At 37.6% G+C, this 12,868-nt stretch overlaps 1 protein-coding gene across 3 annotated transcripts in view; it reads left to right on the forward strand.

Moving 5' to 3' along the window:
- PREX2 (phosphatidylinositol-3,4,5-trisphosphate dependent Rac exchange factor 2) overlaps positions 1-8,325 on the forward strand; it is a 176,231-nt gene extending 167,906 nt beyond the window's left edge. For all 3 annotated transcript variants that reach the window (XM_035317544.1, XM_035317543.1, XM_035317545.1), the window contains 2 exons: positions 915-982; positions 6,532-8,325. In XM_035317544.1, coding sequence (XP_035173435.1) covers positions 915-982; positions 6,532-6,577 — 114 coding nt within the window. In that variant the 3' untranslated portion in view covers positions 6,578-8,325. The remainder of the gene's footprint in view (positions 1-914; positions 983-6,531) is intronic.
- Positions 8,326-12,868: the final 4,543 nt, after the last annotated feature.

Raw genomic sequence — 12,868 nt, forward strand, 5'->3', positions numbered from 1 at the left:
TGCCTTCATGAGTGAAGGAGGTTATGACAGAGGTCTAAAGAATATGTGGCATGGATATGGTAGATAGGGACTGACTATTGTCTTCTCCAGTACAGGATTAAAGGTGTCTAATGAAACTGACAGGTTGAAAACAGATGAAAATAGTAGTTCTTGACACAGCAAGCTAAGATTGTACTTAAGATGTGGATCTTCTTCCGCAAGAATGTTATATATGTGAAGTTACTCATGGATTCAAGATGAGATGGGAAAGAAATGATGGTATCACTGAAAATGTTTGAATATGTGCTCTTTGCTGAACAGAGAAAGTCTCCAGTGACTAATGGCTGAATTCCTGGGGAGTTTCTGGGGAAAGTCATATGTTTGCCTTGCTCTGTAGTCATGCACCTTTTGCCAGTGTTGGAGACAAGCTTACCGAGCTACGTGTAAAGCTACGAAAGTTACTTTTATATTCTGCCTTCAGTTTTGTAGGAACTACATGTGGCACATGTTAATTTATATAAATGCTGAGAGCCTACTTGTGCGTAACCAGACAGCCTTTTTCATCTTGTGTTTGATACTCCTATAAGAGTGAATTAGTGCCATCTCCATTACCTGGTTACCAGATCTTAGTCAAATGCAAGGTCTAGTTTTACTCTGCTAATACTCTATTGAATCAATGATTAGGACACATTTTTACATCATGTTACCAGTGCAGCTCAGTTTTGGATGGAAATTATTGGTTTCACGCATTTTGTTTGTATATATTTTTAAGTAATGACATAACCTGATTGTCACTTCCAAAGGGGAGAGTTATTCTGGGACATTGACAATATGTATTGATTTTCAATTGTTACATTCATCTAGAAAGTTCAGAAAACTTTCCAACTGCAATTAATGAAACTAACTTGTTACTTTTTTTTTTTTTTTTTCCACAGGGTGCAAGAGTACAAAACACAGCCAAGAATTTAGGAGTGAGGGATCGAACACCGCAATCTGTTCCAAGGTAACTGATTGTTTGTATCCTAGATCATGATCTAGTTTGTGCCAAATTCAGCTTCAAAGAGGACAGACAATAAGCATTTACTACATTGTGTAGTAAATTGTAAGATTTTGCTTTTAATGTACATAGTCAATTACATTCTCAGAGATACAATTTTAATTAAAGTAATTAGTTGCAGAAGTTTTGGCTATGTAGCATTTTGAAACCTGTGCCTTTTAGAAAAAAAAATGAAATCTTGTTCATGTTAATTATGAAAACACTGGGTTAAGTCCTTCATCATTTTTGATATTTAGTGGTTTTTGTGGAAATATTCAAACTAAATCCATTACACTATTTTAATGTAATGCTGTACTGCAATATCTCAGCAAAACCATGTTATAGGTCCTTTTAGAGATGATGTCATCTTTCTTTGTCACTTTCTGAAACATCCACAAGAATGAAAAATGTGTGTTCTATATTTATCCAGCTTTTTAATTCTGTGATAGATTGTAGGTATCTGAAATATTTCTTAACAAGCACTATACTTTCAAATGAAAATAACAACACAATGTTTTTAATTTTATCTTAGTGATTTTATTAATCTAATTTAAACGTTTTATTCTACCAATTTAAAACTTTTTTGTTGTTGACTAATGATAGCTCATTGAATGTACTAAACAGATACTTGGAATACGTTACAGACTCATTGGGGTACTAAAACGTCAGTAAGGAAACAGTGAATTAGTAATATCTTATACAGATAACCATGTGAATGAACGTATGTGCTATTCAAAGCCTCACAGAAAGACTGTCTTCTGGATTCTGACCAGCTGTACTTGGGAACTTTTTCTTCTCATGCACTTTGCTTCCCTTTTCTGAGGTGTCCCCATTTCTTCCAGTAGAGAATCAGACAACTGCTCATAATTTGTTTATAACAAGTAACTGCACATTGTGCCTTGACCGTGCTGGATCTGATTCTAGAAGGGGAGTGTACCTAAAGTGAAAGTGTACAAGGTATGAGTAAATCTGCATAGCAGCATTTGTTAGGGCATATATGCATCTTGCTTGCCCCATAAAGAATAGAGCAGATGGACTCCTTCAACTCCCTCTCACTTACAGCAGTGAGACAGAACCCAGCAGTTGAGGGGCTAAGTAGTCTTCTAGGAAATACTTCTTCACATTTTAGCTCCTGTGGTGGTTTTACTCAGCTGGGCAGCCGAGCTCCACCACAATCACTCTCTCACTCCCCTCCTCAAAGGGAAAGGGGTAGAAAATACAATACAAAGTGTTCAAGGGGAAAAATAAGCACAAGGAGATCACTCAACAGTTATTGTCATGGGCAACACAGACTTAACGTAGGGAGATTAGCTTGTTAGTAATAGGTAATAAATTTAATTAGAGTAATAACAAAAACAAAGAAAAACACAAAAACACCTCCCACCCATCCACCCTCTTCTATGTCCTGGGGCCTGCTCCTGTGTGAGCTCTCCATGGGCCGCAGCCTCCTCCAGGCCCCATCCACCTGCTCCACCAGGGGCTCCTCCACGGGCTGCAGCGTGGAGATCTGCTCCATGTGGGACCCACGGGCTGCAGGGGGACAGCCTGCTCCACCGGGGGCCTCTCCACAGCCCGCAGGGGAACTGCTGCTGCCTGCCTGGAGCACCTCCTGCTGTACTGGCCTTGGGGGCTGCAGGGCTGCTTCTTACTCCTCACTCTCCCATCTGCTCTTTCACTGCAGCTTTTTTCACTTTCTTATATCTGTTCTCACAGAGGCACAAACAACATCACTTACTGGCTTGGCTCTGGCCAGTGGCAAGTCCCTTTGGAGCCAGCTGAAACTGGCCCATATATAACATGGGGCAGCTGCTGGACTCTCCTCACAGAGGCCACCCCTGCAGCCCCCCGCCACTAAAACCTTGCCACGTAAACCCATTACAGCTGCTTTCTGAGAAGTATTTTGAGCCTCACATTTTTGTTTCCTATGTAGGACATTTAATAAACATTGAAGGAAATCTGATTCTCATATAAACTCTAAGAATTCAACTCTACCTATTTATTTACAGACTTCTTCCAAATAGATCCAATTTATATTTAACCCTCAGATAGGGTAGATGATCCGTATTTGTGATCCATGTTGAGAAAAGGAAAACATGTAATAGCAGTACAGGTTATCTTGGGCTTGAGTGACTGTAATTAACAGTGGCTAGAGAACAAACAAACCAGTAATATAATGGCTTATTCAAACAGGACTAATGCTCCACCTCCATGCAAACTGAAGGAAATACACCAAGGCAACCAGTCACACTGGCCACCAAATCTTCAGCAGTGACCATCAGTATTAATAAATACCAAGAACAATTCTAATGTTTGGCTTTGTCAGCAAATCATATTAGTACCAGTATCAGCACTCTTTGTCCATTTATGCCATTATAAAAAGTTCAGAAGTAGTTTCAACCAGCAAGCTCAATGCTGAAAAAGCGTTTGCAGCAATCTGCTGCCCAAAGACAGAGCTCTCCATCAAAATCTACAGGCATGTGGATGAAATAAGGTCCAACAAAAGTACTGATTCTAGAGCAAAACCATCAGCAATGAAGTCATTGACCTTACTGGCAGATGAGGGAATCCCTTTTCATGGTAGCAATTAGCTTGGAGGTAATCCAGGACCAAACCTGCCTGACCAACTGTCTTGCGCTGGGGAACCTAAGGCAGTAAAATAATATTTTATGCAGTAAAAGCTGCTTGAAGTCTTTTCTTTGAACAGTATGATTTTGGCCTTAATCAGACTCCTTCTTCATGACAAAATTCTGGAGAGAGTTCGCAAGTCAGGTCTCATTCTTTTCTCACCTATAAATGAGAAAGCATATATCAAGATACAGAGCTTTTTGTCATCAAGGGAAAATCTATGTTCTAAAAAAGGAAAAATAGAAGCAGTTGGCCATGAGACATTTATTGGCTTTGCATCAGTTGAGAAAAGATCACCTCTTTCCGGTTGATGCTCTCACAATATAGCAATAAAAAAAAAGTTGAAGGAAAATTATGAGATGGCTCCAAGAACACAGAACAGATGGATGCATCCAACTCACAAGTAAGCAATAACAGTGATGTCACAGGAATATCTCACTGGCCTCAGGACTTGTGGCATTTCATGTATTAATAGAGAGAGAAGTCAAATATGTCATAGAATAGAATATCATAGAATATCCTGAGTTGGAAGGGACCCTTAAGGATCATCAAGTCCAACTCTTATGTCAGAATAGTCATCAGCACAATAATACTGTGGTTCACAATTCTTTGATACTCTGGCTATAGGCTGGCCATTAAAGTCTGCTTCATTTCTTGACATTCTTCTCAGTTCTCTGCAGTTGCCAGTTTTCTCTCTTTTCTCAGCTGATCTGTTTGTATCATCTCAGACAGTTGCTCCATATATATTGACCCAGAACAGTCTGTTTGTGATCAATACCATCTTTAGGGATTTATGCATCATCATTGCTGGTTTGCTTCAGAATTCCCATCTGTTACCTGCTCTGAAGACAAGTGACCTTAATGATTACCACTTTAACCTGAAGAAGACACAGACCTTGGTACGTGAGGCTGAGCTTTTCTGCACACTGTTCCATAGAAATTAGATTTTGCAAAAACCTCATCAAGAGCTAACCCTGATGCAATTACTGACTTAGATAAGATTCTGACAGTCATTCTATCTGTCTTTTGATAGCTTTGAGTTTTACAACTTTATTACACTGGTAGAATCAAATAAATAAGCTTTATTTTACCTTTCTGCGTACCTGGCTGTATAAAGATCAGGGCATCTAATTTTCTCTCCGGTGTACAAATAGTAGAGATATGTGTATTGGCTTATATATATCTCCTAACAAATATATTGGCATCTGCACTAATACTTACGGTCGCATGACCTTAAATAACCATGTTCCTGAATCTGCCAGATGACAGTGGGGAAGAAGCCAAATATCTTCAGAACACATTATGGTGGAGATTTGAAATCAGGTCTGCAATTGCTGTCTGTCTGGCAGAACTGGTGCTCCTCATTCTTACGATCCAGAAAGCAGTACTGCTTGCTAATCGCTTCCAGTGAGACTTCAGAGAAAAGTTACATAGCCCACCACAGTGGTGTGTTGTCAGTGTCCCAAGGGTTTTAGCTTGCGTGGAAAGTGAAATCAGAGAACAGCAGCTATCCTGCCCTGCTTTTGCATAGCCACAAGATGCTTTATCTGACAAGATGTGTCTCGATATTGAAAAGGCTTGCAACCCTCAAAGGGCAGCCGTACAGACAGGGCTTCAAATACCTTCAGTGGCAGAGTGTCATGCCAAGAAAGCAGCGGCCCATTGATCTTGAATTGTTTGTGGAGCACAGCCACATGTCCAGGTTTTTGTTTTCTGTGTTGATTTGTAGTATGATTTTGAAATTACTGATTAGTTAAAATGTGGTCATATAAATTAATGTGATGTTTAGGTGGCAAATTTGCAAAATACACTTGGAAAACTCAGGTATGCCAAGCATCTTAAATATCTCTAGCTGCCAGGACAGTGGATGATTCATAACCCTGCTTGTAGCCAGACCTACCAAGCCTGTTATTTATTTTGTGTTAGTATTTCAATATCAGATTCTCTTCATGGTAAGTATTAATGCACATGCTGTGTCATTGTCTCTTCATTTTGGTTTCTTATGTTTTTTTTGCTTGTCACACCAAACTCAGCCTCCTTACATTGTTATTCCTTCAGTGATACGCCTTTGGCGATATTCCTGTCCATGAGGAAAATATATAATCTCCAATTGAGATCATGCCTACTGCTGGTTTTAATTGCTGTTATTATAGGGGAGATACTGTATGCTGGTTATACTTACAGACAGAGATGCCTCTTTTAACGAGCCTAAGATCAGAATGACTGCCATTTTCAGTATTCCTAACATAAGTATGGTATCTAACACTTGCTAATAACTAAGTCCATGCAAAGGGCTTTAATAGAAATTCAGAAGCCTTTATAAATGCAGTGGTAAGAGCTCAAAGTCTTCATGATGACATGTCGTGGGGCTGATAACTGTCTTGGGTTCTTGGACATCAAGACTGAATAACATCAGTTTTATAGGAAACTGTGTTAGACTGAGTTCAGATTCGATGCCAACACAACACCAAAGTGGAGGCAATTGCATTAACCATGCAGCTTTTCCAAATTGCAGACTCAGAGCAACAACTGGTAATTGGATTAGTGAAATTTAGCTTCCTTCTGAAAGGGGTCTTATGGTGCAGTATTATGAAAACTTGACTAAACTGGGATATCTTTATAAGATTACTTATAGATGTGTGTTTTAATAATACCACTGTCAATGTAAACTTCATGCTCATGAATAAGATTTTACTGGTTTTATAACAATGTTATTAAACTGAATTCGGTACATTTTGTTTTGCAGTTAAAAAAAAAAACAATAATAAGATTTAGTTTGTATTCCTTAAATTTACCTTCACATTCCTTACGCTTTCCTTCCTTTCCTTCCTTTTAATAATGACCAAGCTCCCAGAGTAACTTTTTTTTTTCTTTTTTTTTTTTTTTGTCAGATTATACAAGCTCTGCCAACCACCGCCACCAGTTGGAGAAGAATGAGGAAAGCAATCAAATAATGGCTTTTAGAACACTGGGACTGTGTGACCAAGTCTAACTGCACTATAGCAGTATGTGCCTGGGCCTTTGATAAATGAAATATATATATATATAAAGAACTTTACTCAGGATAAAAAAAGAAATACCCTATATATATGTTCTCTATTGGCATTACAAAACGACTTCCAAAAAGCATTTCTGGAATCTGTGCACTCCAGCCTTATGCTGGAGTCTTCCTTGGGAATTTTACACTGGAATCAGGTTCATTTTGATGTGTTTTTTTAGCCACACAATAGGCATACATAACCAGCAACTTCAAAACGAATGTCTTGTTCAGAGAGAATGGCTTCACTTGTATGCTACACGGGATATGTTCTTGTAGAAGGAATAAAAGCCTGGATAACCTAGGCTTGATAATGAGCATGCACTTCATATGGGGCTTTTTGCACTGATAATCCCTTTTTATTTTCCTGTCAACATCATAACTTCTGAGAACAATGACATTAATGTTTCAAGGATATAATGTAAGTGAGGTTGAAGGATTAAAACTCATCTCTGAACTGTGCCTAATGGCTACAGACTGACTGCATCTATGAACGTTTGCTTGTAATCACAGTTAACTCAGCCACGTCTTAAGTAGCCCATTGTCATATTCCTTTGGAGGAAGTACATGTATGGCATATGAGGTGACGTTTTACCCTTTTTCAGTTGCCATTATAATGACATTGAATTTCAGACTGTCTAGTGGATGTTTTACATTATCGTGCCTCTGCATTTCAGAGTTTTTCATAGCTTTGTATGTTCTTGTACAGTATTATACTAGCAAGTCTACACAGTGTGAGGATGAGACAGTCTTGTAATGTTTAACTGGAAATGTCCGTATTTTAAGTTGAAACATGGTTTGGGGTTTTGATGTCTTAGTCCACTATTTCCCTTCGTTTGGTGATATGATTCTGTATAGCATTTCAGTTCTTTCTTGTGGATTGGTCATAGTTGTTACAGATTTATTTTTGAAATTTGTACTGAGTACTGAGAGGGCCCATAAAAATATATATCTGCATTTGGCTGTTCTTTCAGCCCAAGTATTTTCAGAGGAAATGCCCCTAAATGAGGTTTCATGTGTGAACATATTAAAGCAAAAACTATATTCTGAAATAGTTTTACTTGTAGCAGTAGCTAGCTACACATTCCATTAGAGCAGGGCATTTACTGCCTGAGTAAAATGTATTTTTTGTACAACAGCCATCTGTAGTTATGCTATAGCAATCACTTCACAGCCAAATTTTTGCTTATTATCTAATTATTTATGAAAATTTCAAAAAATATATTAATCCACAATGAAGTGATGATTCAGCAGAAGATGTACTCTTGCAAAGAGTGTTCTTTACATAGGAAATCTAGGGGACTTGTAACTTTTCTCCAAAGGAGGAATTAGGGCTCTTACCTTTTTCAGTATTCTTAATGTTTTTACACAGACTTTAACTTTGCTAAGAAAATAAGTATTTTTATATATCCACAGAAATATATGTCTGCACATATATTTTAGCTTCAAGATGTGTATATGTAGTCATATATCATATGTAGTCATATCAATTACCGGTCCAACCATAAATATAGAATGTTTTCCTTAAACTGTGACAAAAACATGCAATAATGAACTCTTCAGTAACAATTTCTCCTATGTGCTTTGAAGTTCACGCTCTTTAGTATTTGATGGAAGCAGTGGGACTTTAATCTTTTTGTGCAGAAAGGAAAAAATGTAACTTAACCTTTCTGTCTAGGATGACCTAATGCATAAGAATGAGTCATGATTTATAGAATTGCTATTCCAGTCAGAATCTCATAGTTTTCAGTGTGTTTTATTCAGAGAGGCAGTATTGGCTAGGGTAACTCCTGCTCCAGGCAGAAGTGCCAAAAATGTTTCAGTTTCTGCTTGTTCAGACATCAGAAGTACACAGAAGCCATAACCTGCTGATGCCGAGGATGGTGCCACAGACCACATGCGATGGTGGTGTGGTCTGAACTGTGGTGTCATTCACTGCTGTGAGCTCAGATCTTGATGTGAGATTTGCCCACATGAATATTTCATATTATTTTATTTCTTTACTATGAGGCAAGTGAGCTCTTGGCTGAATAGAGCTACTAATCCTGTATAGTAAGACAAATTACACAGCCTAGAGGACAAAAGCTGCTGCATGCACACGTTACTGTAATTGGCCATATCACTTTTTTTATTGCATTGACAATTGTACAAATACAAATATGCCAAAACAGTCTCCTGTATAACATGGCAATTGTCTACTTTGTTTTGCTCTTTAAAGTTGGAGGTAATTGACATTGGGAGCTACTGAGGGACAAATAGTTATGAGCCAGTCCCTGGACCAGATTCTTCACCTATTGATTTGTGAGTGTGCATCAGACAGAAATCTTGGCCTCTAATAACATTGGATGGACATATAAGAAGCTCATTCATAAATTGTAAATATACATACGTTCATGACTACAGCTACTTCTCCTGTTTGGTAACAAGGTGGTAATAAGGTGTATATATTCCTTATGCAATGTGCAGAATAAAAAAAAAAAAAAAAAAAAAAAAGACAAAAAAAAAACAATTCTCCACACAGTATGTTTATCCTTTCATAAACTCTTAGAGATGACAGGAAGAGATGACGAAGAGTGATGATTTACAAGAACTGTAACACCCATAGCTTGTGAAATATTTATTTACTGCAACAGATTATGCAGCCCATTTTTATGAGAATGTGTTGCACAGGTTTGGTTTAGGGAAAGCATTCTGTATGTAATTTTTACTTTTTCATCCAAGACAAGTGTAATTCTTTTGGGAATAAATTCAAGGATGAATCTGGGAATAAATTCAAGGATGTTAGCATATGTTACCGAATGCTGACTGCTGTAATTCTGGGTAGTCTGTAGGAGATTTAATAACTAGAAAGGACCAAGTAACATTTAAGTTGCCATAGGGTTCATGCTTGAAGAAAATTGACATTTTAATTTTAAAGTAGGGTCTCTATCTTTGGCCTACTTTTGTAAGCATTATAAGCATTATCACTAAATAATAGGATGCTAAACTTTTTTTTTTTTTTTAAGAAATTAGTATTGATTCAGTCTTGTTCCCAAAATTATGTATTTTATAATGCTTATCATCTCTGTAGATTGTAAATAAATATAATATATATATTCCAGTTTCTAAATGTCAAACTTTTGTTGTTGTTTAGGAATCCACTTTAAAATAAATATTCTTTAAAGTTTCAGTTGAAGCAATCACCTAATTGTATGTCCACTGAGAAAGTCGCTGTCTTCTGTGCCTTCTTGGATAGGTTTTCCTGGGTTTTAGCAAATGCATCAAGTTTTGAGGTTGTTTCTTTGTTTGTTTGTTTTTAATGAAGTCAGCAATTATCAGAATTGCTATTCTACTGTTTTTGGAGGCAAGAAAATAAACGTAAGTTGACGAGAATTTATAGTAACCGTACTTCATCTATTAGAACACCCTAATGGGGGGAAAAAATCAACCCAGTTTCATTTATCTGCTTTTAGCCAGAGAAACTCATAAGCAAATAGTGTTTTTCTTTGTTTGTTTATTTTGCTATATTAATTCATTGTCAGTGTAATATATATGTTTAAGACAATTGCTTGAATGTGAGTATACAAATCATGATTAAGCATGATGCTCAAGAAAGGAAAGTATATTTCATTTATTTTCATTTAAATAGTGAAATCAGTAACTTTAGCATATATACATATTGATCCTGTACTTCTTATTTACATCTACTTCATGGGTATGTCTGCCAGCGTTGCACGCATATTTTGCACCATTATTGTTTAATGTTGGGAAAACCAGAGAGTTTCTCAAGTTGATGCATTGCTATATGTATTTTATCTCTGTAACTGTTGATAAGTGCAGGTAGTGCTTTTCTAATTATACTCCAGCAATACACTGGCATTGGTAAACTAGATGCACAGTACATACCTGTCTCAGGATACCTGGATTTTTCATCATTCATACCATACCATTCATACCATGATTTTTCATCATCATCGTATCAAACAATACTGAACTCATATTTTTGTATGCTGACAGTTGTTTTGTTGTTGGGTTTATATATGTATATATATATACACACACACACTCTGTATATATCCATTGAGTTTTCCTAAAGAAAATGCATTATTAGAAATGTTTCCTTTTTCTTGCTAAAAGATGTTGTCTTGTTATGTATGTGTAAATGAATATACAGCATGCAGAGTCATGCAGATGTTAACACCCATGGGAAATTTCAGATTGTCCAGAGGCCAGTTTCTTCTACTTGTTTCTTCTCCAGACACATCTCCATGTCAGAAATCCTCTGTGGCTAGAGTGGAACTACTTCAAAAGTAACTTCTGCTTCAGTTTGGAAGTTCAATGGAGTGTTCAAGCAACTGTGACATTTTTGCAAAATACTTCGATGGGGACTTCTTTGGGAACATCCACAACATTTTTTTTTTTTTCTGTGTATGTCCTGTTTGTACAATGGGTCAGATTTTGAAAACTAAGCAGCCTTATTAACTTTTTAACACCTTGTAAATAGTGTACGTATTTGGTTATACTTGTGTTAGACAAAAACAAAAGAAAACAAAAAACTTAAATTTTGCATTGAGTATTGCACATGTTTCTTCAAACAGAGAATATATTATTTGTAACGTCTCAACAAGCACAAGAGAGCATTATTGCTTTGAAATATTAAATGTAAGTACATCCATACACAGAATCTCTCAGTGAACTTATGTTTGAAAACAGTCAAACTAGCAGCTCTTATGGGTAGTTGAATTTGTTGGAAGTAACCTTGGAATTTAAATATCCTTGAAACATGGATTTAAATTACTTTTTGCTGTTCTGTAAAGTGCCTATGTAGCATACTTTGAGTCAATTGCTAAATTGATTATGGGTTAAACTAATATTGTGTACTTTTAGATCTTTATTTTTTAGTCTACATTTATTTTTTTAGTCTACATATTAAAGACTGGAATGGTAGCAATGTATTACAAAATGTCAAATGGCAATAAAACTATTCATAATATGGCCACTGCAAATTTCTTTATTTCTAAGCAAGTAAAAAGTTTGTTTGTTTGTCTGTTTTTGGTGGTCTTTAACCCCTTTGGTGTGACTGCTCTTGGAATTCTGCAGGAGAACAGAAATCAAACCTCTAGAAATATATGTTCATAACAACAACACAGGCCTAATCAAGGTTCACTGCTGACAACTGAAGTGTATTATATGTCCCTGTGGAGAGCTGAAGCCTCCAGGGGCCGTAGTCCCTGGCTTTGGGGAGCTGTATTTTGTGAAGGCTGAGAGAAGGGAGACAGGCATGAAAAATGTTTTTCTGGCCCAGTGGTTCCAGTAAGATCCAAAGCAGCCACGGCTTCTGGGATTCACGTGTGTCGTGGTTTAACCTGTCAGGGAGCTCAGCACCACACAGCTCTTTGCCCCCCCTGCCCCCAGTGGGAGGGGAAGAGAACTGAAAAAGGTGAAGGTGTGAGAACTCAGGGTTGAGATGAAGACAGTTTAATAGGAAAGGTGAAGACAGTTTAATAGGAAAGGAGGGAGGAATAAAGGGAGGAAGGTCATGGTGCCAACACAATTGCTCCCTACCAGCCAACAACTGCCCAGTCATTCCCTGAGCAATGGCAGCCCCCTGACAACTGCCCCCACTTTTATTGTTCTCCATATTCTGTCAGATGGTGTGGGATGTTCCTTTGGTCACTGGGTCGCCTGTCCTGGCTGTTTCTCCTGGTGCAACCCCCTCTTCCTCCCTGGCAGGGCAGCACAAGAAGCTGAAAAGTCCTTGGCTCAGTGTAAGCACTGCTCTGCAACAAATAAAACATCGGTGTGTCAACGTTATACCCATCCTAAGTCCAAAACACAGCACCATTCCAGCTACTAGGAAGAAAAATAACTCTGTCCCAGCCCAAACCAAGACAACATGTCTGAGGACTGAAATTGTCACCATCTGTTTATGGCTGTGCACAAGGATAACCTGACAGGCATATCACAGAGTGTTGCCCTCCCTATGCTAATTAAACACTTACAAATGATTGATCCTTTGGATGGATTGGGAACTAGCTCCTAGCTACTATTAAGATCCTGGGGAGAGGTTAGGCTTCAAAATATAAGAATACTTAGCACAGAAGAAAAAAAAATATTTCCCATATACTCTGTGGGGGATGGAAGCACAGGATGTCACAGAAATATTAAGAAGCAGAAATTACCAGATGATTTCAAATATGGCCTGCTTTTCT

Source organism: Oxyura jamaicensis, chromosome 2 (assembly GCF_011077185.1).
Source record: "Oxyura jamaicensis isolate SHBP4307 breed ruddy duck chromosome 2, BPBGC_Ojam_1.0, whole genome shotgun sequence".
NCBI lineage: Eukaryota > Metazoa > Chordata > Aves > Anseriformes > Anatidae > Oxyura > Oxyura jamaicensis.